This window comes from Achroia grisella, unplaced genomic scaffold (assembly GCF_030625045.1).
Source record: "Achroia grisella isolate CSIRO2021 unplaced genomic scaffold, CSIRO_AGI_Agris_v1 utg204, whole genome shotgun sequence".
In the NCBI taxonomy this organism is placed as follows: Eukaryota; Metazoa; Arthropoda; class Insecta; order Lepidoptera; family Pyralidae; genus Achroia; species Achroia grisella.
The window spans coordinates 3,161,867-3,187,585 of NW_026712703.1; the positions used below are offsets into that span (position 1 = coordinate 3,161,867).

Here is a 25,719-nt window from a genome sequence, read left to right on the forward strand (position 1 = left end):
TACGCCTATACCTACACATATCAAAGTAATATCCTCTTAATATTGCTTAGTAATTAACAAAACTAAAATAAGGATTTATGCTCACAGGTCTATATGTACCATCAACAAGAAACTGAAAATAGACTATCACAATGTTAGATTTAGACAACCAGACCATCGCCTACACATTATCTACTAATATCTATTAACGCTGGCCAGGTAGTCAAATTACTTTTAATTGTAGTGTGGACGTAATTAGAGTTATGCATGCGATAACAAAATTATGAAAGAATAGAAATAAAATAAACTAACAAATACCTGAATATCTACTACTTGTCTAGATATCAATACTGTTTCAATACATGCACAATTAAAAATTACAATTATAATTATGCTGATTACAGCAAAATTAGAACTCTTAGCATTAGTCCAACGCTACATGTAGTCCCAGCTCCCAAACTAGCGCCTACGTACATATATCAGGACGACAAGAAAAAAAAAACTTTTCAAAATCGATATTAAGATTATAAGTCAGAAGGATTACAAATTAAAACTACAGAATACTTGTAGCATTGGCCATTCTGTTTAGAGAGTGACGTAGTTATTGCATCTAGTCTAATCAAAATAAAAGAAATTGATATATGTTTAGTCAGATAGAAGTATTAGAGGGCGACTGCACATATTATTTAATTTTTATGTGTGCCTCTGTGTCATTTATTCTGGAAACCAATTGGCTTGGAATATTATCTGGAAACAAATTGCTTAAGAAAGAAAGTACATATGGTATGGTGATATAATACCTAATTTCGAATAATGGTAAAGCAGAAGATTATAATTAGTGTTTCAATGTATACAAATTAATACAAAGGCAATTAATAACAAACTGATATACACTGTTTAGTTCCACCTGGAATTTAATCATCTGACTATCAATCACATCAGACAATAGCAATAGCATAAGACGAGTTATGAAATGGAACGCGTGCTAATTGCATTTAGTTCTGTCTTCCCGTTTCGTAATTTGCCGAAAAGATATACAAATAGAAGGTAGCGCAGCCACGGTGAGGCAGACCTGTAAGATCAACCAAACCTAAAATAATAAATTACCTAAATACTAACTCCGATACTTAATATCCGTAAAAAGTTCATACTCGACAGTCAACACAAAAAATAACATACAGATATAGGATGTAACCGTTGTTTGAAATAAATAATCGGGGTAAGACAGTGGGTATAGTTTGTTAGTTACATAATATATTAGTCGCTCCACTCTGAGCCCATGGCTAAGTGCCGTAGCCGTAGTGTAGTTGGTGCAGGTAGGAGGTGGAGTCTGCGAGGGCGTCGTGCGGCGCGCGGAGGTCGAGCAGTCGGCCGCGACAGAGCACGAGCACGCGCGCGCTGCCCAGCACGCCGGCCAGCCGGTGCGCCACCGACACCACCGTGCACCCGCCGAACGCGCATCGCACCGTCTCCAGTATCAGCCGTTCCGTCTCCTGGTCCAGATTCGCGGTCGCCTCGTCCACTAGTAGAATCTATGTACAGTCATCAAATCATATTGTAGAAAATAATGTATTCAAATAAACCTACATTGAAGTAATTTTGAATAGTCACCATTTTTTTTTAATCTACCGCTCATTCTGAAAGCCGTCTCAGAGCGAGCAGGTAACTTGCGTGTTGCTCTTTTGAATAATTTAGTTTGTAGCTTTTACATTTTTAAGTTAATTGTTGTAAACAAGTTAAAAATTGAATTATTCTAAACTTAGTTTCGCTATAATTGCGGTTTACCGTTTCTCTTTGTTTTTTGTCTATACTGTATTACTTTGTACTACAAATTGACATATGTTTCACTAAAACTAGCACTAACTGCCTCTTTATAAAACAAATGAAAACAACCCCATCAACTCCGGGGCAACAACCCCCGACAGCCTGGACTTAAGCCTCTTAGGGCGGGAAACTTAAAAAACTGACAGTAATAAAATTAAAATAATTTAACGTAACTTAAGCAATAGTGCCACTATTGTCTTGTAGTCAATTTGTTTTTTTTTAGATTAATATATATTAATTATTTTTATTTTTTCAAGACCCATTTTTAATTAAAAGTCGGTGTGAGCGTACTTTGGGGCGCTGTAGTAGCGCACGTGCGAGGCAGAGCAGCTGCGCATGTCCGCGCGAGAGGTGCGCGGCGGGCGCGGCCAGCGCCAGCGGCGGGCGGGCCAGGCCCCGCGCGCCGCACGCGTCCAGCGCGCGCCACACCTCCGCGTCCGTGTGCACGTGCAGCGGGTCCACGTTGTCGCGCATGCTTCCCGCGAATATGAACGGCTCCTGTGGAATCACTCCGATGCGCGCCCTGCCACATACGATACTTTAAATCGCTCATTTGGTGTAACTAGATGTTTTATTTTAGATCATCTGACAGGAAAGACGCAGAAAAACAATTCACCAAATACTGCTGTTGTAGACATTTTGTATAAGTATGTCATGAGCAAATACATCAAATCAAACTGCATACGATGATATTTTCATTATTATTACAATCATTTTACGATATATTTTATATAAACACTAAACACTGCTAAACAAATAAAAATTTTAAACATTAAATGTACTAGTTGCCTAATTACTGACTTTGTGTGACTGTATATTATTTTATATTCAACAGGCAAAAAAAAAAGTAACGTTAAGTAAAATCGAAGTTCTCAGGAAAGGCAACGCATGAAAACTGTATGAGTTATGTTATATTAGTTATGAGTGGCGCTGTTCGCCTGTTTTTCCACTTTCTATCGTGTGCCATATCAATCAAAGTATCGTTAAGTTGCATGTGACTACTGTTACCTGAGCGCGTGTAAATGCAAGGTGGCTACGTCGACGCCGTCGACGAGCACGCGTCCGGCGCTGAGCGGCGCAAGTCGCAATATCGCGTGCAGCAGTGAGCTCTTGCCGGCGCCGGTACGCCCTATTACCGCCAGTTTCTCGCCCGGCCACGTGCTGAACGACAACCCATCTAGAGCAGATGGGCCATTTTCGCGCCCACTAAAACAGAATAGAATTATAGTCACGTAGCCCAACGGGAACTAGAGAATTTGGAAAAATGTATAATGGTAGGACACTTGGACGGAAGAAGGGATAGACAGCTGGCATGATGATGGACTTATTCTGTTAGAGATGTCGTCAAGTTATATGCAGCCGGCGATTCACTTGACACAGGATAGAGATGCCGATATTGATTAGTAGAAGCATTTCTGGTGGTCACGACCCGATAACACGATATTTCCTACCTGTATTTTAGGTGAACGTTTTCAAATTCAATTACACCCTGCGATGGCCATCCATAAGGCGGTGAATCACCATCAACCTTTTCACTTTCAACCTGCAATAAAATGAATCATTACATTAGATATAATAAGGTTCTTGTATAAGTATATAACTGTGATTATTAAAATGGAATTATTTAAGAATCGCAAAAGCTGGCAACATATGTAACTGTCAAATTTGTCATTTTAAGGGAAAACAGAGTATAGTTATTTTCAGTGCAACTACAAATTAAACATTTATTTATTTTAGTAAAGTGCTTTACACAAATAATACCCAAAATAAATAAATAATGACAAAATCTTAAAAGATAATAGCCACAAATCTATTACATTAGCCGCTCAATACATTAGTTGATCCGATGTAGAGAGTGATCTCACATACATTTTTAGTCAAGGCTCATCAGGTCATCATCAATTATGATTTAGTCGAATGTATACATGAATATAAATAATTTTCCATGGAGACACACCTGTTTTATGTATTCACCAACGCGTTCAACAGCTATCATCTCTCGTTCGGTCTCCGTGAATGAATTGAGCACATTGCTCAGCATCGAAGTCATAGACAACGCGTATGATATGGCTAGACCCACCAGTCCTGCATACAGAATTTTCAGGAAATGAAAACCCGAGATTATTAATACCAGAACTTAACATGATTTTAATTTTAAAGCAAATGCTCTATATTAATGTATATTTGTATATTTTTAGTTTCTACTTTCTACTGCAGTCTACGCCACGTCCCTTGACGACCTAATTATTTATAAGTCAACAATACTAGTTGGGAGGGAAACCAACTCGCTTAAGTATTTATGTAAGTGCCATACTTGGCTGTACAAAATAAAATAAAAAAAAAACTATATAATATAAAAGAAACCATACGAAAGTATTCTGTTAGTTTTTAAGTAATCCGCTCTAAGAGACTTAAATCCAGCTACCCGTGGGTTATCACAGAGTTGATGTCGGGGCAAAGGGGTTAGCCCCAGTTCTCAACCTTTACTCCCCTAGAGGAGTATGGATGACTAGTGTCATGTGAGAGGCTGCAATGGAGCGTAACGTCACCACATACCTGGCTCGGCGGTGTGCGTGGCTCGTTGCAGCACGGCGAGCAGCGCGGCAGCCGCTACCACGGCGCCCGAACAGAACTGGAGCCTCAGCGCTAGCCACTGGGATGCGGCGGCGCCGCATAACGCTGCTCGTTGCCACGCCTCCACTAATTCCTCTCCACGCTCTGCCCAACGTCCACTCACATCCATGGCTCTCAAAGTCGTCAGACCTGCAATCATAATATGATTGATACTTTCTTTTTAAAATTTCTCATAGTACAAAGATGAATGTGTATCAGTTTATATATAGATTAGTGCACGTCTCGTACATGTTCATATACAATTATTTAAAAAAACACTTATTCAATGCATTTTTGAATAAGTGTTTTTTTAAATAATTGTAACAAGCAAATTTCTTGTTTGTTCCAAATGAAGAATAAAAAAAATTACTTCAAAAGTGCTTATATAGAGTTTAATAATTGAATAAAGATTATTCCTATTTCTAATTACGAGAATAGATCTCATTATTATCAGCTGTTGAACGATAGTCTCGTCCATTAAGGTGATCAGTAAAGGAATATTTTTAAACCACTCAAGAACTTTTATGCCCGATTGTCGGTTACTGGAACAATGTGGCCTAACATCTGTATCATTTTTAAATATAAAACTAAACGAGTAACGTTATATGTATGATACATAGTAGTTTTTAAATTATCTGCAGAAAACACCGAACCTACCTTCAAGCGTATCATTAAAATGCGTGTAAACAGGCGAGAGAGTAACGCTCTGCAGCCGTTTGAGTTGCCGCGAGGTGGGTCGATAGCGGTGTTGTAGCCGGTAGTATATAAATGCCAGCGGTATTACTCCCGCCAATAACCACGGAATGCCGTAAATTGCGACCGCCACTGCGCCTGATAATGAAATACAACATGAGTTTATAACAAGCAATGTTGTAAAAAAATCATGAGAGTCAATAACACGGTATTTATCGAGAAATTTATAAATTAAATAGTAAGATAGTCTACTGCAAACATGAAACCTAATAATATTAAAACAGATTGAATATGGTATAGGGCATTTAGTCATCACATTCTGTAGTTTCTAGTATAATTTTTAAAATTAGTAGTTTAAGCGTTAATATCTATTAGTATTACATTTATTTTACAGACATGTATTAATAAAAATGTAATAACTTGCTACTTGTAAAATGTGATTCCATCACACCGAAGCGCTAGTGGTGACAATTATTTACTAATTTATAGACATTTAGGATGACTTAGCCCTAAAAGTACAATTATATAATATTATTGGAAATTAATTAATTACTAATTTATACCAAAAATAATAATATAACATTTCACAATGGCTTTTATAGTAAAAATTAAACTATGCATATAAATAAAGTTACTTACCAATTAAAGAAAAAAACTGGGCGAGAAGTATGTTCAAAATAAACGGCAACGTGTCGTCATTTGTGTAAGTGTCAGATGAAAATCTATTTAGAATACGTCCTAAAGGCGTCACGTCGAAAAATTTTACCTTTGCCTGAAATATATGAATCATTATTTTATGCTATGTTTACGTAGTCTACTAATACTGACCAAATACTTCAATATATACATCATACCTTTACTATAACTTTCAAAAGGCTTTTATGTATCCTTGTAGCAGCTTCAACACCTCCGTATGCGAACAAAAATGCCCGCATTATAGTAAATATCAAGTTTAATCCAGCTAAGGCAAAATATATCTCCAGGTAGTAATTGTCATTGTAATCGGATGTAACATTTGCAACCACTGGCTCTACAATTCTCTCTGTGCTATTGATATTACTTGTATTTGTTTCTGGCGCATCTAAATTATAAATCAGCGACATTGAAGTGTTAACGATAGTATGTACTATGTTATCAAAAATATTAAATCCATGATCCAAAATAGTCTTATTTTCGTGAATGTCTTGATTAAAATTGAAGTCATCTGGTAGACTCGTACTATTCTTCGAATTATTCCGAACCCAAAATGCGAGCCATAAAAATGTAAAGTTTTGCGAGAGTTGCATTAGTATTAGAGACAGGATGATCATAATTGTTAGGAATGGTCCCACTGAACGCAGATACAGGCCTATTACCCACCACCCAACAGTTCCTTCCGACATTACTTCCTGTGGTAAAGCAAAAATAATGTTGGAATAAGGATTATGTAAAATAAAGCGACAAGATTGCCTAGAATCGCTTATGCGGGTTCGTATTGGACTGGTTGTCTTCTATGTACCACCAGTTGGTAAAATGATAATAATAACTCTGAACAATTCACATAGCGCCATTTAGTTTTACCATAGAGTACATTATCACCTACTGTCTTAGACAAAGTATCTCCAGGAGATAGGATAGATGCCTAAACTGTCCTCACTGAAAATGCACAAGGTTTAACAAGAAAATTCTATTTGATATTTAAGTGCAACATATAATAAAAGATTTTTTAAATTATTGATTATCCCTTTATGATGCTACACAAAAACTAGATACAAATTTACTTGTATAAAAAATAAAGAAAAAACCGCACACACTCACCTCATTATCTAAACTGTTCCTACTGACATTGTCTTGGTTATCAGTAGCGATTTCGTTTTTTTTTACAATTGAACTGGTAGAGGGACCTGGCGTTTCCTCAGCAATCGATTCTGTTTCTGTTTCGCTCGGTATAAACTCTTCTATTTCGTGTAATACATTTTCAGGAGCACCTAAGTGTAATGATTAAAATTATGTTTACAGTTTTAGTCGTTATTTTGATGTCATAAATAATTATAACTTTATCACCATCTTATCATTTCACACCAATTATTTGTTACCTATTTTTTATTAAGATTAAGCCTATCGTCCCTTCTAAGTTTTATTAACAAAAAAAGGAATAGTTTTCCCCTTGCCGATAATGTACCATAGCACGCGGTTAATTACTAATGAATTTGTTATGAGTGACTTGACTTCATGTTAATCTTATCATACTCCACTGGGCCCCGTGAACATTAACGTATACCGTTAACGCAGGTGTATCTTTTCATATCCTTTTAATATAAAATAATATAATTTGTTACAACTTGGTAAGTTTATTTTATTCATAGGTGTAGAGAGAGAGAAAGAGAGTATAGTAGTACCTGCTGTGCGGAGGCGGCCCTCGTGTAGCAGCAGTAGGCGGTGTGCGCGCGCCAGGTGTCGCGGGCAGTGCGTGACCAGGAGGCGCGTGGTGCGGCCCAGCAGCTCCACCAGGCACCGCTGCACCACGTGCGCCGCCACCGCGCCGTCCAGCCCCGACAGCACGCCGTCCAGCAGGTACACTGCGACCATCCGAAATAGCATGTTTTAAAAACGAGAAACGAAATGTTTTGCTTTGCTTATTGCATCTTCATGTTGATTTGCATATCGACTTTCTCTTCCTCATGCATCAGCGCTTATCTTCCAAGTGAACTAGGAGCTTACTTACTTACATGAATGTTAGAAAATGACAGAATTAATACATTCAAAAGCCCTAATACTCGAATCATTACTCTAATAAACTGATGCTATTGAGTAAAAACAATATATGTATCATGATTAGGGTCCATACCAGACACTGCAAATTAAGTAAATACTTGCTTAACAATGATTTACAGATTTTGCCAAGATGAAGAGGAAACGCCACTACACATCCTATATGTTTAAAATCCACTCTTGTCTATACTAAATATCTGCTTTAAAAAGTACATGCTGTATACTGAGGAGATAAAAACCATCGCTCCTATGAATATCCTTCAGTTCTTGTACGGGTCTAGGTAGTGAACTCTGAAACAGAACTCTTTAGTTTTCAATGATAAAGGTCTAAAACAGCCTGTATTTATACCTCAATGATAAATGTGTAGGTAGATATAATATATAACAGTGGAAGATATATCTAAGTATATTTACCATCTTTCTCCTGATAGACAGCTCGCGCCAGAGATATTCGAGCCTTTTGTCCGCCACTCAGTGTGCATCCGCCCTCTCCAACATACGCGTTCCATCCCAGCACATTCAAATCCTCTGCAATATAAAACAATGTAATGAATAATGTTATTAATTATATAAAACACTCACACTATATACACTTAATCTACACAAATGAGTATAATTACCAGTAAGAGCACACGCATCGACGACGGAACGAAATTTAGCTTCGTCGTATGGTTTTCCAAATAGTATATTGTCTCGAATAGTACCGCGAACTAGCCACGGCTGTTGCGAAACGTAGCCAAAACCTGTCAAATTAAATTTATTTGGTACATGTATCATCATCATAGATGAGTAAGTCATAATAATAACACACATTCATAGAACTCTTTAATTACTTACCATTTATACCATCTAATATCTCTATGTCACCACTCTTTTTTATCATTTCCCCGATAACAGCATGCAACAATGATGTCTTTCCACTGCCAACATTGCCAGCTATTCCTATAAACTCTCCTCTTCCAATCTCCAATGAAATATCCTTGAGCATAAATGGTTCCTCCTGTATTAGAGAATCTGATGACGATGTTGAGTCTTGCCGTTGAATATTTCCTTTAGAAGTTTTTCTTTTCGAAGTTCCTTTGCCCTTTGTTTTACGTTTAGGCTTCTTCCGTTTAGAAGGTTTAACCCATGAGAAATTCGCATTTTTAATAATTATAATCTTATCTTCATCTCTGTTTGTATTAAGCCTATTATAATATGTTTCATTGTTCATATCTGGAAGCTATCATATACAACCATAAATAATTTAATTAAAAAATGAAATAGATATAATATATTATATTATCATAAGTAGATTAAATAAAATTCAAAACGAAGTGGAAGTATATGTAACAATTAAATACTTAATTTAAAAAAGTAGGTACATACATCTAACAACTTTTGTATCCGTTTAATCGACACCCAGGCTTCGGTGAGACCATTAAGCACCCATGGAAATGCATTTAACGGAGCTATTAGCATATTAATTAATGCAACTGTCGTAAATACCTGTGAAATTAAAAATTACAGTACAATACATTACCGCATGAAATGTAAACTATATGAACTAGGATTCTTTAATAAATACAAATGTTTTGTAGTCACTCAAGTAGATTCATTTGTTCTTCAGTGAGATTTAAATAGCAGCAATCTGAATAATCTAAGATTGGGAGTAAAAACAAATGAGCGAGCGAAAATACAAAAAAAACAAATGAGTGGTCTAGACTTGACTTCCGATGTATTTAACTCAAAAACTTTACTCAACATTTAACGTTTCAATTGAGAAAATTCATGTGACTGTGATTTTCACAATTTTTTTGTTTTTAACGAAATTAAGTCTGATTTTTTTTACTTGAATACTATATTCACTGTTATGTTCATTAAAGGTGGTAGGCGGGAGACTATTCTATTTAATTTAGACAAAATTGTTAGTTATAAAAGCAAACATAGTCAATGAGTTAGAATGTATACGTACGGTGGGTGCGTCAAGAGCGCGGTGTCGTAGCGCATGGGTGCCAAGCGTGAGTGCCGCCACCAGTACTGGAGTAGTTGCCCACAGGACCACACACACCGCGTCTAGGTACTTGCGTGCTCGTAGGTAACGTAGTTCCGACTTACGTGCCTCTGTAAATTTAAACATTTATTGATTGCGGGTTTTTTTAAGAAAGACAGATAGCAAATTTCTTCAAATATCAGGCCGAATGCATACGTCCTATTTTTTAAATAGGACGTATGCATTCGGCTAAAAATATAAACCTCATGCAATTGTAATATACGAAAAATGTGAAATTACATATTATGTTCAACGCTCATAGTACAAGTTATATTTAGTTTGAAATTAGATACAAAAGAATCATGACGCATATTACTAAACACTTTTAGCTCTAAAGCAGTGTCCGTATTTACTCCTTACACACCACAAAGGCATATGATGCAATCAATATATAAACTTTAGCAATTCCCAAGTTACTGAAAATATGTTATATCATTAATTAATGACACAATGATAGATGTTTAGAATAATGATAAAAACTTACCAGAAATTTTATTTATGAAGTAATCTTCCCATACATGTACTTTCACTGTTCTAATACCCTTCAGCAAGTCACTCATCAAACTAACACGAGTATCTTTGTACCGCATCAACTCTGTACTTAACTGGCCTATTTTATTCGCTATGATTTTATTTATAGGTATTAAAATAATAGAAAATGCGACCCCAGCAAGAAATGAAATTCCTACTTGTTGATATAAAAGAAACAGTGTGATGACTAGCTGAAAAAAAATATGTGTGAAAATAGAGTTTCACTAAAAGTAAATTTAAAATTGCTGTTGCATCAATAACTAAAGCACTCACTTACCTGTAAGGGAATACTCCAAACAGCATGAAAACTTGGACATGCATTTACAATTCTATCAGTGTCAGTTGACATAAAATTTGTTATTTCTCCAATTGTAAATGATTTGGAGAGTTCTGTAGAGCTCACACTTAATGTCTTCCTCAGAATTGTAGCGACGATTGCACCTCGCATTTTAAGCCCAATTAAGGACATCAACCAGTTAAAATGAACATTGAATAATGCACTCACTAGTGTGGAAGTTAAAAGCCCCGCTGCATATATGTATCTACAAATATATTACATATTGCTTCATTTATAAAGTGCAATTCCAGTCTGTGTTTTATCTTATAGGATGTTAAATGGCAATGGGATGGAATGGTGCACCTTGAACAACACTACTTGAACTAACGGTTTATGCTGTCAGGACACCAATGGAGGATGGTAAGAGGTCAGGTCAGTTTACCCAGGTCAGTTTCCAGGGGGCATCATGTGCTGGTCGACCTAACATGGTACATTACTAGCAACGGAGACATTAGACCCCATTACTAACAATTCCCTTCCCTTTATGGATACAGTTTAAACATACACAATATTGCTGTTACAATGTTTTTCATTATAGATAGTTATAATATACATTAGCCTAAGATTGTACAACCCTCACTTAAATCTTTTATTATCACTTCAAACATAGAAAATTTTATTTACTTACCCTAAATGTTGGTCAATACTTTCATCATCAACAAAAGTGATTAGCTTATTCAGTAGCATAGGTCCAGCAAATCCTGCCATGTCTGACACAAATTTCAAAATACCAATGCTATAAAACTGCACTGCAAAACAGGTGTGTAATGCATGCAGCATTGTTACATTTTGTCTACGTTGTGGCCGTACTAAGACACGAGCAGTTGGAGTTACAGGTGTAGATGTTTGCGGTTGTGGCTCACCAATAGATCCATATCCTAAAATTTACTGACAGTTATGAGAATATAATGGAATAATAATATTATATATTTGATGACAAACATGATCAAAGAAAATATACTGTTATGATGTTAACCTGATGTTATAAAAGGTTCATGTGGTACTTCTGCATATTGATAATTATCTATGTTACCAACAAGAGCTCTATCCATCCTTGCACCCACATATGAACATCGATATTTTCCTGGAATATCAAATAGTTCTTCTGGGTCATGTAGTTTATTCTCCAGTCCTAAAAAGATAATTCATTTAGAGCTATTTCATACATTTATACATTCCATCATGACAACAATAAAAGACAAGTTTATTGTTAAATTCTATAAAAATATCAATACCTAGTAATGATATCAGAGGTAGTATTTGTTAAAATTAGATCATTAGTTATTAGTGTCACTAAGGGACTTGACATTAAGATAATTAAAAATGAAACAATTACCTTTCTGTAGAAGTGGATCTACCCATGTAAATGTTAATTTAGAAAAGTAATTATTGCCTTGCATAGCTGTACCTAATATACCTTCATCCATATGTGGAAGCAGAGGAGTATATTCATTCTGTGAAATACAAAATTATTTTAGTTTAATTCTATTCTTAATATAATATTAAACTTTAATAAATTATATATTAAACTTCCTGTTATTACAAATATTATATTATTTTTTTAAAAGTTAGTTTACATGATCACATGTAAACTATTTTATGATATCAATCATAAAATATAAATTGTGGCACTTTATATAAGTATGTGGATTTTAAATTTTATTTATGTATTTATTTATATACTCTTTATTGCACTCTAAATTGTTGTATGTTAAATAGTTTTAAGCTTTTATGAATAATGATTTTTGGAATACAGATTTGCTTTGCATCTACAAAGAATAAATATGTAGGAAATGTAAAGTTATTAGTTAAAAAATTAATAATTAAATAACTTACATGGGAATGTTGGCTTCCCACTAGACATGGAGAATAGTATGTTGGTCTGGAACCACTTGATGGCAAAAGGGTCAGAAAATAAAGGAAATGGCAGCACAATGTTGCAATGTTAAAATCCATTGTAGAATTTGTAAGTATGTTACTTCGGAGTGCAACTATATTTAATATCACAACACAGCACCACAAAATAAGCTGTAGTAAGGGTCCTCGGGAACTTATGCCAAGCCTATGCTTTAAAGCCAGTACATATCCAAAGTGCACCAGCCATGATAAACATGATGCACCCGCACAAAAATAATCAACAGGATATAAAATAAAATCTACTTTAGTGATAATAATATACATTTCTATTATTGGAATTAAAACTAAAGCTAAAACCACAAAGCTGCGGAGAACAATGGCGCGCTCTTGTGTCTTTTCCCGAACAACCCAATCTTTTCTGTACCCAACATAAAAGCCTGAAACTATTGCTATTAAGAAAAACAGAGGTATTTGCAAGAATAATTCTTGGAAACATTGTCCAATGTCTTTTGATTCTTCTTTCCATGGTTCTAGCCCGAGTGGACCGCACATATCTTCCCATCTCCAAATCATAATAAAACAATAGTTTGTTTGTAACAGTCACTACAGGTTGTGTAAAAACTGTAATAGAAAAGTTATTATTTCTATTTCTCTTCTGCGATCACAAACATATTTACATCACGATATACTGAATTACATTATAAGGTACATAATTTATAAATTATATATTTGATAAATATTTATCTTTGTTTCAATAACTTTGCTATTTAAAGTGTCAAAAATATGAAGGAATTAGGGTTGCAAAACACATGTACTGTATATCGATATTAAAATGACTTAAAAAATTCTGTATCCGTATTCTTCAAGTATATGTGGTGGATAATATTGTATGTTTGTAAGTCGGTTCTTAATGTGCAGAAATCCATTGCATCTACTCGATAACTATATAAAATAAAATGATGCAAAAACAGTAAAATAATGTCGTGTTATTTTCTTATGTCAAAAATTAAAATTATATACATTCTTTTTAATGTATAAACTGTAACTTTTAAGTGGCCAGCATAAACTATGATGTCCACAATTATAAATATATATATAGCTACTAATATTATAAAGAGGTAAAGTTTGTATATTTGTCTGTTCGAGGTAATTTTTGGTTCTACTGATCCAATTTTAAAAAGTAAAAAGTAAAGGCGGTCGGCTTCATAAGTATCGCATCGCTCCATAATTACAAAAAAGAAGAATAACAGTAATAAATTGATGAAAAAGTTCTTTTTAGAAGTAAATTAATAATTACCTATATTTTTTTTCAGAACTAACTGGTAAGTTTTTCTGTAACTATAAAATATTATGAAATTCTATTAGATTTAATCATCATCATGATCATCATCTATTCGATTCAATATAATAACAATGTTATTTTATAAAACTCCTTATTTATATCAACATTAAACATATAACAGTCTATATTTGTTTTCAAATGTGTGGCCCTTTTTTCCAAACAATTTTTAGTACAATATTTCTGAACTAGTTTTCAGTTAGTAAGTAATAAAAAGAAATATTATAAAAAGCGGTCTATAGTTAATTAGCGTTATCAATATTTTAAAATATTAATAATGTAGATATCGATTATTATAGAATCTCCACCTCCCTAAGACACTCATCAAAATAATATATTCCCCGTTTTCAACAATTCTACAGATACTGAATAGTTTAACGTCTCTGTTAAAGTCAAATAAGGCTCAATCAGCTGTCAAAGTCAGCTGATATATTTTTTGTAATAAAATATAGTGATTACTTGCTCAGTAATTGTTATCAATCTCAATCGACAATAATGCGTTTGTTTTCGAATTGGCAACCGCATTAAAAAATTCTAATGGTATTGGCCGCAGTTAGTCTTTACAGCTTCACCGAAGTATAACATGTGTAGTATAAAGTATCTTAATATAAATAGTTTGTACTTTACCATAGACCAAAGTAACGACGAATGTAGTAACGAATCGTTACGTTTTGCCTTACTTAATTACTGTACTTCTTATTCAAAATACTAGGTTACTGTAGTTGCCTATTTTTTTACGTAATTGGAATGGCAAACAAACTGATTTCTCTAGCCGTATATATATTAGATATAAAAAAATCATATTGTTATTGAAATTTTTGACATGTACATTAATACATTTCAATAATCGATTATTATTGTGACAGTTAATTACAAGAAAATCTATAAACGTTCTTTCCATCTTTCTTATTTTAATAGTTATTCAATAAATTGATTTTAATTTTTTCTCAGACATCATTAGGATATTATTTTTTTCTCAGACAATTGGTATACCAAGTGCGTTTTAAAAGATTAGCTTGATTAATTTGCATTACGGACTACCTATATGTTTTTAATATGGAACATAATAATTTAGGGGACAATTTTGAGATAGATGGTAATATCGACGCTATTCATGACATAATTGATTATCTAGTTCGATGTGCAAAAATTACTTTTAAAAACCCTCGAATTAATGAAAGTGCCATAAGAACTATTGATAAGAAACGTATTGCCTATGATTTGTATCAGAGATCACCAGCAGATTTTTTGATACAATTTGGAAAATATTTGGCACCTTACCACATTGGTTATTTTGAATCTTTAAGAAATACTGAAAACTTTCAAGAGTGTGTTAGACAGTTAAAACAATACCATTCAGAAGAAAGCAAACATAAAAGAATAAGAAACAGAAGATACAAAGCATTACAGAAGCTACAGGATGAAACAGATTATTTTAGTCAAAAACAAATGATGTATCGTAATCCCCTGCTATATGAACAGCTCATAGGTCAATATTTGACTGATGAAGAAATACAAGAGCGAGACGGTGTAGATAATGAGAATCTTACCTTTTTGAATATGATTCTTGAAACGGTTGATCGAAATGAAATGAGACAAGTAAAAAATGAACAAATGCTCAAAGAAACTGGCCAGGATAATTCAAGTTCCAGTACATCCGAAAACACAGGAGACAATGCAGCACTAAAAGGTCCAAAAAAATGGGGTGATTTTGATACACCTGACACAAGACCTAGTTTTGTTCCAGAAACTAGAAAACAAACTATGATAAGTGCTCCTGAAAGGAATCTTTTACGCGAAGAGTTTTTTCAAGAAATGTATAGTAGTTTCATAGAGGGTACTGATTCTGAAATTGACTACAATACTATAGACAATGATGAACAATATGATGATTTGCAACAATTATCTCAAGATGCAGAGGACAGATATTTTGACTCTGAACCAAATGATGTGGAAAATTTAGAAGAACATATGAAACTCGTTGAACAGTATGGTAAAAAAACCACTGAATGTACTTCAGATGATTCATTAGATATATTTATGACACATATTTCTAATAAACTTACTGTTACTTAAAACTGTTTTTTATTTTTGTATGTTTTAATATTTGGTTGTATGCTTTATTATGTTTACTGTCACATCACTGATCTTATTTATAACATTTACCTAATAATAAATTGATGAACAGCAGCAATGAAATAAATATTAACAAAAAGTAAATTAATGTATACCAATTCATTACCTAAAATCGGTATAAAGTATTTATTATTATTATATAATTACAATATGTATACAAAATTAACAGATGAAGTCGCCTATGTTCATCATAGGTTCTTAATCTTCTTTATTTAATCAATTAGAATAACTATATTATAAGTTTAGGTAATATACATGTGCCCTGGATTTTGTTCAGAGAGGCAAGAAAATTAATATACTTAAATTACCAATAGGCAATATATACAAAAACTTATATACCAAGTGTTTTTTTCACAGGCGGCAACAATGTGAAGATTAATTATTAACTAAAAAACCAGTGGAAAATTAACTACTAAGCCGAATTGGTATAAACCTTTAAATAATAATGATACAGACAGTAACGGATCGACAAACACTAAGTGGCGCAGCAATAGGGTGACCAAATGGACAAATACTACGTGCACACGGCCAAAACACCAGCTTTGACTGAGCAGATACTGACGGACTATTGCGGGCGAGAAGTCGCCTGCCTTGTCTGTATACCTTACAGTATGTAATACCTATATGTGATTTTTTTTCAAGTCATAATACCTATGTAGAGAGAAAGAAAAAAAAAGGGAAAAAGAAAAGAAAGAAAGAAGGGGAAAGGGAAGTGAAAAAGGGAAGAAAAAAAAAAATTGCCGAATTACGACAAAAAGTGACCTGTGAAATTAAACAATCAATAATTAAACAAAACCTGGACTATAACAAATAGTGAACTTTGAAAATAGTGTTAGAATAAGATTCATATAATTGTATATGCAGTGTAAGAATTCATAATGTGTATTGTTACATTATGAATTCTTACATTGCACAATGTAATGAAAACTGTGAAATTAGTAGTAGTGTAAGATTTATATAATTGTATATGCATATTGATAAATCTAATCCTCCAAATAAAGATGGGTGACACTGCATGTTGTCAACTCACCCGGCCGGCCAGCGGTGGTTCTGGGCCAGACGGATAAGGTCTGCCTCGGTGTCACTGTTAGGCAAATTGTAACATCTCGGCTGGAGTTGTACAAAAATGGAAATTAAATAAATATTATAATATTAAAGTAAATTAAAAAAGGCACGGACGAATATGTCTGTGGAAAAATGTATTTAAATATAAAAAAAAAAAAAAAAATACCTATGTAGCACCTTTGACTCGCTGACTGTTTCAAATAAATACAAATATACCTAGGCAACATACGTCTCGGAGTTAGGTACACAGAATAAATCCTCGATGTCTTATGTTATTAATTTCATCTTAGGTAGGTAACTACAAGAGAGAGACAGACAAAAATGGTAAAAAAATGTTATTTTGATGTATGTACCGTATTTATGTGTAACCGTTTATTACTACATGCATACGAGGGGCGATCCAAAAGTAAATATAATCAATATTATACACGGTGATTAAAGTTAAAAAATAACTCCTAACAAGTCTTTCTTTCTAAATTCTATTTATATTATTTAGTTCTTATTATTTCTATTTTATAATTCCCTTAGAATAAAAATCTTTATCTTGACTCTCCAAAAATCCCTCAACAGTGGCCATCACTTCACCGTCGTCTTCAAATTTCTTGCCTCGGAGGTGTTCCTTGAGCTGACGAAAGAGATAGAAGTCAGCTAGGGAGCTATATCTGGCGTATAAGGCGGGTGTTCGAGCAATTCGAATACCGATTCTTCAATGGCAGCCATCGCAACAGCGGCTTTGTGTGCTGGTGCGTTGTCTTGATAAAACAGCACTCCAGCCCGCAGTATGCCGCGTCTTTTTTCCTTGATGACCTCCCCCAATCTTCGTATATGGTCTGCGTAGTAAGAGGCCGTAATAGTGGCTCCCTTTTTTAAATATTCCACCAAAATTACCCTTCAGCATCTCAAAAAACGGGCGCCATGACCTTTCCCGCCGACGCTGACACTTTAAACTTCTCCGGTGTCGGTGAGGAGGCTCGCTTCCAGGTTATTGATTGTTGTTTGGATTCAGGATCGAAATGAAGTACCCAGGTCTCATCCATGGTCACCAAACGTGACAAAAAAAATTCAAATCTGCTTGGAACTTTTCGAGATTCACTCTCGAAATGTCGATTCGTTTTTTCATTTGCTCGTCGGTTAACATTCTCGGCACCAACCGTGCAGAGACCTTTTTCATATGCAATGCATTAGTGAGAATTTTTTGAACACTGCCATATGAGATCCCTGTGACCTCAACTACATGCCTGATGGTCACTATTGGATCTGCCAACATTACTTCTTCGACTTTTTTCACGTTTTCTTCAATGAGGGACGTGGTTGGGCGTTCTTCGCGATGTTCATCTTCCGTGGATGTTCTGCCCAGCTTAAACTCCTTGGCCCAGCGTGCAACTGTGAAATATGGAGAAGCAGAGTCCCCCAGTGTTTCCACTACGTCGGGGTGTATGCCTTTGGTAGACATTTTTGTCAAACAGAGGTAGTTGAGGACAGCTCTTATTTCGTTTTGCTCCATTTTGATGTTACCCCTGCGACGGTTCGTATTCAAACGAATGTACCTCCCGGAAATCGTGGCCTATTTACATAATTTTTTTATGCTAACCTAGTGGGTATATAAGCAAGCTAAAAAAATTTTTTTTTAATTATATGAGCATTGGAAGTAACCGATTATCATTATTTCTGGATCGCCCCTCGTATGAATATGCAAGTAGTAAAAAACGGTTATTTCAATATTATAAACAGACACTCCAATTTTATTTATATGTATAGATGAGAAAGTGTGACAGTCTGACAGTTTTTATATTTCACGACTAAACGTTTAAACGAATTTTAATAAAATTTATCATATGGATAAACTGAATTACGAGGGTGAACATACTTAGGGTACATTTTGTCTCCGAAAAACCACAACAGATGAAGCCGAGGGTATGCTACGCTATGAAGCTGCTTACATATTCATGTAGGTGTGAAATATTTATTTTTCATCCGTAATACATATCTTCAAATGCCAAACATTAAGATCCGTTCAATCGTTAAAAGGTTCCAGACAAACAGATACACTTTCGAATTTATAATATTGGATATAATTATTATTCAAATAATCTTAATTTGGGTATAAACTTATCATCACAAGAAGAATGAGCAAATAACTTGCGTGTTGCTCTTTTAGACAAGTATTGTATAGTACCTATAACATTTTTAAGATTTAATGCATGATTTCAAACTGCCAAACAGCGAAGTGACATACATGTAAATATATTAATAGTTACTTGAGTAACAAAACGAATTAACGAAACGGGCAAATTTGCTATGTTTTGTGAATAAAATATTTAGGTCATAGGTTAGGTACATGTGAGAAAAACAAATTGGATACGCTGTTCTGTTACCAAGTTAATAAATAATTACATATTAATTCATATTAAGGCGATCACAAATGGAATAAATTCTGATGTAACGTCATATAAGAGACACAACAGTAATGATTCGTTTATATCATCGGATAGACAGTTAAAGATGGTCTTGTTGCACAATTAACTATCGCTATACAATATATGTATGTATGTAGGAACTCCTTACGGTGTCTAATCGATCGTTTGAAATACAATAAGCGTTTCACTTTTTCATTTGCACTTCTTTCTCCATTTGTGATATAGGAACAAACAGCTGTTATACATACTAAACAGGGTGAGATTTCACATACGAAGGTAGTTTAATCGATGTTTGTGCATTAGGTACAACAAAGATTTTAGTCAGTTGTATCGCAATAAACATAAAACAAATGAAAATTTTCTTCCAATACACAGGATCGGGTGTATAGCTAAGTATTTAAGAAGCGGTGTTTACCAAAATTTCTATGGACAAATACAATATATACTCATATTCTACGTTAACTTATCCTAATAAATATAATCTCATACATATTGAGTAGGTATTTTTTATGAAGGTTATTTCGTATATAGCTCCTGATTATAAACAGCTACTTATCTCATCAATTTCAGCTGTCAAGCTGATTTCTTTTTTAAGCTGTGTTTCGGATGATGAGATAAGGCACTAGTATAGTTACAAGATATGGCGGTATAACATATCAGTGATATTGCGTGCGTGCCACGAACAGCATTACGGACATAACGTTCGTAATGCATTTCACGGTGGCGACGGTTACCACATACCACCAGATGCACCGTCAGCCTAATTTTCATTTCAGTTATATAAAGAACTAGCTGCTCCCGCGACTACATCCGCGTGGAATTTAGTTTTCTAAAATAAAAGTAGCCTAAGTTACTCCTTATTACATCAACTACCTGCCAAAAAGTCGGTCGGTCCAGTCATTTCAGAGATTAACCGGAACAAACAAACCGACAGACAGACAGACAAAAATTTTAAAAAGTTTCTTTTTGGTGTATTTTCCGTATATACTACTATGGTGGCAAGCAAAGATACGGCCCATCTTATGGTAAATGGTTACCATAGCCTATGGACGCCTGAAGCACCAAGGGTGTCACGTGCGCGTTTCCGACCCTTAAGAAACCTTAATATATCCTTCTTGAAAAACCCCATGCTGTAGTCTCGTGAGAAAACCTCGGAGGAAGTTCATTCCACAATATAAGTGTACGCGGGAGTAAGCTCCTCTGAAACCGCACTGTCCGAGACGACTTAGGTTCCAGCGTGTGGGAATTAATTCCCGTGCGATGGTGAAAGGTGGCCGTAGGCATAATGTCGAACAATTCCTCAGAACACAGTCCGTTGTATAATCGGTAGAACACACAAAGCGAAGCGAAGTCTCGCCTCAAACTAAGTGGCTCGATACCGTCAGAGAGATTGGGATCATCGACAATTCTCATAGCACGTCTCTGAACCGAGTCAAAAGGACCGAGCTGGTATCCAGGTGCTCCTGCCCAAAGATAAGAGCAGTATTCCATGTGCGGCCGAACTTGAGACTTATATAAGAGGAGTCTCTGGTCAGCAGTGAAGTACCGCTTCGCTCTATTGAGCACACCGAGTTTTTTTGGACGCCAGCTTAACTTTTTCTTCGAGGTGACTACGGAACTCAACTGTGCTAGATGTCGATACCGAGAATCCCAATACTCTTAGAGAAGGTAATGGATGTGTTCTGGAATTGCGGAGCAACAGCAAAAGGGGTTTTCTTAGCGGTGAACGCGCAGGCTTGTGTCTTGGTAGGGTTGAATTGAACTAAGTTCAGTCGCCCCCAATCGGAGACTATGGCAAGAGTACTCTCGATTTCAGACACAAGCTATTCGCGGTTTGCCTCCACAACGGCAAAAAGGGATATTAGCACGGCCCGTGTAAAATGCGTCCCCAGTACTATCATCCGCATAACAATGAATGTTAACTGTAGTTAACAAATCATTAATATGCAGCAAAAACAGTATCGGGGAGAGAACGGAGCCTTGCGGGACGCCAGCATTAATGTCCATGCTATCGGAGTAACTACCGTCGACTACGGTTTTGATGCATCTGCCAGACAAAAAACTAGCGACCCATTAGCATAATCCCTATGGTATGCCGTATGAGGGCAATTTCGATAGAAGAGCTTGATGTCAAACCCGATCGAATGCCTTTGCCATGTCAAGGCTAACTGCCAATGCCTCACTTTTACTCTCGATGGCAAGAGCCCAACGGTGTGTGAGATACACTAAAAGATCACCAGTTGAGCGATTATGGCGAAAACCATATTGACGATCGCTCAATAGATCGTGATCCTTTAGGTATCCCAGGAGTTGTGTATTAATTACACGCTTCATCACCTTGAAGAGTAGAGATGCGATAGCGATAGGCCTGTAGTTCGATGGGTTTGATCTGTCGCCCTTTTTTGGCACAGGGTGCACAAGGGTGGTCTTCCATGAAGACGGAAATTGCCCAGAGGAGTACGAAAGCGCAAAAAGGCGCGTGAGTACGGGGCACAACTCCGGAGCACACTTCTTTAACACCAACGCCGGTATGCCGTCTGGCCCATTCGACTTGTGGACGTCAGAGACAGTAACTCTCGCCGGACTCGCCGTTGCGTTACGGATATTTCCGGCATAGAGTTACCACACCATGGGATGGTAGTAGGTATGGTGTCCCCGGCGTCCAAAGTCAAATTTGAGGCAAAAAGAGTGCACAACAAATCGGCCTTCTCTTTTGCACTGATTGCCAAATTGTCATCCGGCTTCCGTAGTGGTGGTAAGGACGACTGACTAAAGTTACCTTCGGCAGCTTTGGCAAGCGACCAAAAGGCACGAATTCCAGAAGGATGTCATGCTAGTCGTTCACCAATTTTACTGACGAAGTCGAATTTGGCTCTAGCAATTACTCTCTTACTAAACCTGGATGCAGCATTTAAATTCCGCCTTGCATCAGATACGTCAACATCACTGTTAAAACGAGCCTTGGTCCAAGCCTGATAAACAGTTTGTTTAGCCTGTTTGGCTTCTCTGCATGACCTATTAAACCACGGTCACTTTTTCGCCCCTGAAGCAACAAGCAGATTTGGAATAAAACATTCTATACCCGCAAGTATGACTTTAGTAACGGCGGCTGTACAGGTATCGACGACTTCTGATGCAAAGCAGTGCTGCTTCCAAGAGTAGGATGCGTAAAATTCTCGCAATCTGTCCCAATCTGCAGACTTATAATGCCACATGCGACGTTGCCAAGGACGTCGGGATATGGCAGGTTTTGTGCACAGTACCTGGTATCGGATAAGGCAGTGATCTGAAGAACCAAGTGGTGCCTCCAGGGTCACAGAATATCCGTCCGGTCGTGTAGTCAATAGGAGGTCCAGTAAGGACCTCGTATGGGTCTTGATATCAGGTATTCTCGTTGGAGAATGAACCAGTTGCGAGAATCCATAGGCCAGAGCAAACTCGTGAGCAGTTCTCCCCGCGTGGTCGGTGAGCCGAGAACGGAGCCACTCGGTGTGATGGGCATTGAAGTCTTCAAGTATCACTAGACTTGCGGAGGGATACTGCTCAAGAACTTTATCAGACGTCAATTGAAGGTGCTCAGACGACGAGTACAGACGAGTCGTATCCTCGTCACCGCTATGAGACCTGTATAGGCACGCATAGATGCCGGTGTAGTCATCCTGATCAATGCGAACCCATAGGATTGACAGGTCTTTTTCTTCTAGACCAAGAAGGCGGCGACAGCAAATATCTTCCCGGATATACAAACAAACCCCGGCACGACGCACAAATTTGTGCTCGATACCCAGGGTACAGCAGGTACGAAGTGTCAGCCGGAGAGGATATCTGCGTCTCCGTGCGGAATAAAAGGATCGCCTTGGCGGTCTCAAGGTGATGGTGGACCGCATTGATGTTTCCGTGAAGTCCCCTGATATTACAAAAATCCATATCTAATGTGGATTAGGGTGCCGCTGAAGTACTACATTTCCTTTTTTTGCTTCTGGCCATGGGTAGCTTTTTTTTAAGGTTAAAGGGGAATGGTTGCTCCGGTATCAGAAAGGACAAAAGGTGCATCAACGCACCCCAGCATTGCACAGGTTGGACGACTTGGTGGCACAGCGGCCGGAAGGGCCCCCGGTCCCACCATTGGTGTAGCAGCCGGGTCCATTCCGGTCTCCTCCTCCGGCACAACTACTACACCAGGTGATCATTGTGATCATTACTTGATATAAAAGAATTACAAGTTTTTAAAATCGTTTATTGTTCATTTAGTTTGTACAGAGAGCGCTCACAACAACGTCAAAAAGAAGGGGGCAACACTCGTCCAGAGTTGCCAACCTTATCTCCATTTTAGGCGTGGACACCAGGGATTATGCACAGGCGGCGGTTCAGCCTCCCAGGGCGGAGATTATGTCATCCCCGGGTTTGTGAACCCTACAACCTGCGGGCGGCCAGCGGTTAGCCGTTTCAACGGGTCTCCCTGAACGCCGCGCCACCACATCGCGCCTATGCAACCCCGAGGCACTGTTGGACACACAGATCCACCAATACCATGGGGCTCTGGTCACCTTACTCACCATAGTAACACAGTGCTGTTGTGCAAGTATAGCACTGTTTGGCTGTGGTTTTCCGCTTGGTGGAGGTACTACGCCAGTTCGGGCCGCCCCAAGTCGAGCAAGATGTATCGAAATACATCTTCCTGTGCCCTCCCTTCTAGAATAATATGCATGTAGTAAAAAATGGTTATGTCAATATTACAAACAGACACTACAATTTTATATGTATAGAGGATAGATGATTAAAAGCTACATAGTTGAATTGTTCAGATATTATCTGTGAGATATTTTTTAAAGATAAGGACGCAAAGGACGGACCTGAAACTATTTAGAAAATTGCCTGTTTTCGTACTAATTACTTTTTTAAATTAAATTCTTATAACGCTGTTATACATTACACGTATTTTGACAGCATTTTGATATTATTTACAATAATGAACAATATTGTTGTTATTATATGTCTAGTATTTTATTTCATATATGTATTAAGCAGGTGTGAATGAAACTGTACTAAGTAATAAACATTTATTTTCAATATAAAAAATACAACTTGTTATGTCCAACAGAGTTTTATAAGATAATGTAAATTTTACAATTAAACTCTATCTATAGTGGATTTGTATATAGGTTGTCTACCAGCTTCATTTAAAGTTAGTTTATGTTGGTATTTATGTTAGTACGTCTGCTTATCTATTTACATTTAATTATAGTAATTATTATATTGTACTTTATATTAACATACACGTGTGACATTTGTTTGTGACAGTGGCTCTTGTAGGAAAGTTACGAAACTACGAAGAAGACACTGACCAAGTGGTATATAAAAAATATATGTATAGATACACGTTTACGCTAACAAATAACACATCTACCTATATAACGGAACCGTAGAATTGTGTCAAGTAACCATTCATAATGCGATAAGGTACTGTCGGGACTTTCTTAGTCGCATATTTCTATAAAACGAAGTCACTCGTAATGGCTTTTTATAATTTACATACAATGCCAGTTGTAACTACCGGCGCACAATATTTTTTTATCCGTAAGCCTATCCAATTGTGAAGGTTGGGGGAGTGAATACCAAATAACATTTGAAATTAGATGTAAAACTGGTAACCACTTAGTACAAAAAGTAAATAACACTAATTGATTTTACATTATTTACCTCTTCATTATGTAGGTACGCTGGTATACAAACATAAAAGTGATATCGTAGCGGAACATATAAGAAGTATGCGATTGCAAGTATTTAAGGTATATTTTTGAAATCTAACTTTCAAGAAATATTGATGATTAGCATTGTAATATGAGACATTATTTACACTATTCTGTTGTTTTTCTTAGTGAATTTTGGAAAATGTACCTACTTACTTTTGTTATATGTGAAATAGTTTTATATGCATTACTTAGTTGCTTTATTTCTAGAAATTTATTTTGTATTGAGTAGTAATAATATCAAATGAAAGAAAATCACACAATACTTATTTATCATATAGATAATCTATTATTATTAACAACTTAAAAAAATGTTTACATATTCAAGCCAACCTACTGCTATATTTATTAATTCACTTGGTACTTTTTGCATGGAGCAAACCTTGTCTTCGATT

General features: G+C 36.1%; 2 protein-coding genes across 2 annotated transcripts; one reads left to right on the forward strand and one right to left on the reverse strand.

Moving 5' to 3' along the window:
* Positions 1-43: 43 nt before the first annotated feature.
* LOC131841950 (uncharacterized) lies at positions 44-13,374 on the reverse strand. Its single transcript, XM_059190359.1, has 22 exons — positions 12,597-13,374; positions 12,097-12,214; positions 11,737-11,892; positions 11,389-11,638; positions 10,701-10,965; positions 10,377-10,614; positions 9,815-9,963; positions 9,229-9,348; positions 8,698-9,082; positions 8,481-8,603; positions 8,275-8,388; positions 7,488-7,667; positions 6,907-7,076; positions 5,964-6,497; positions 5,749-5,881; positions 5,074-5,247; positions 4,360-4,566; positions 3,761-3,888; positions 3,255-3,346; positions 2,812-3,009; positions 2,095-2,326; positions 44-1,511 (listed from the first exon to the last, which is right to left on the reverse strand). Exons 1-22 carry the CDS (start codon positions 13,188-13,190, stop codon positions 1,263-1,265), a joined length of 4,809 nt encoding a protein of 1,602 aa, XP_059046342.1. The 5' UTR covers positions 13,191-13,374; the 3' UTR covers positions 44-1,262.
* A 1,255-nt stretch (positions 13,375-14,629) lies between these two features.
* On the forward strand, positions 14,630-16,032 carry LOC131842045 (coiled-coil domain-containing protein 97). Its single transcript, XM_059190478.1, has one exon. The coding sequence runs from the start codon at positions 15,013-15,015 to the stop codon at positions 16,030-16,032; it is 1,020 nt and encodes a 339-aa protein (XP_059046461.1). The 5' UTR covers positions 14,630-15,012.
* The last annotated feature ends 9,687 nt before the right edge of the window (positions 16,033-25,719 follow it).

Coding starts and splice junctions, on each gene's coding strand:
- LOC131842045 (XM_059190478.1), top strand. CDS start 15,013: ATGGAACATAATAATTTAGGGGACAATTTTGAGATAGATGGTAATATC.
- LOC131841950 (XM_059190359.1), bottom strand. CDS start 13,190: ATGATTTGGAGATGGGAAGATATGTGCGGTCCACTCGGGCTAGAACCA. Junction 10,966..11,388: donor AGTATTGACCAACATTTAGG/GTAAGTAAATAA, acceptor ATATATTTGTAG/ATACATATATGCAGCGGGGC. Junction 6,498..6,906: donor GGAACAGTTTAGATAATGAG/GTGAGTGTGTGC, acceptor GCTTTACCACAG/GAAGTAATGTCGGAAGGAAC.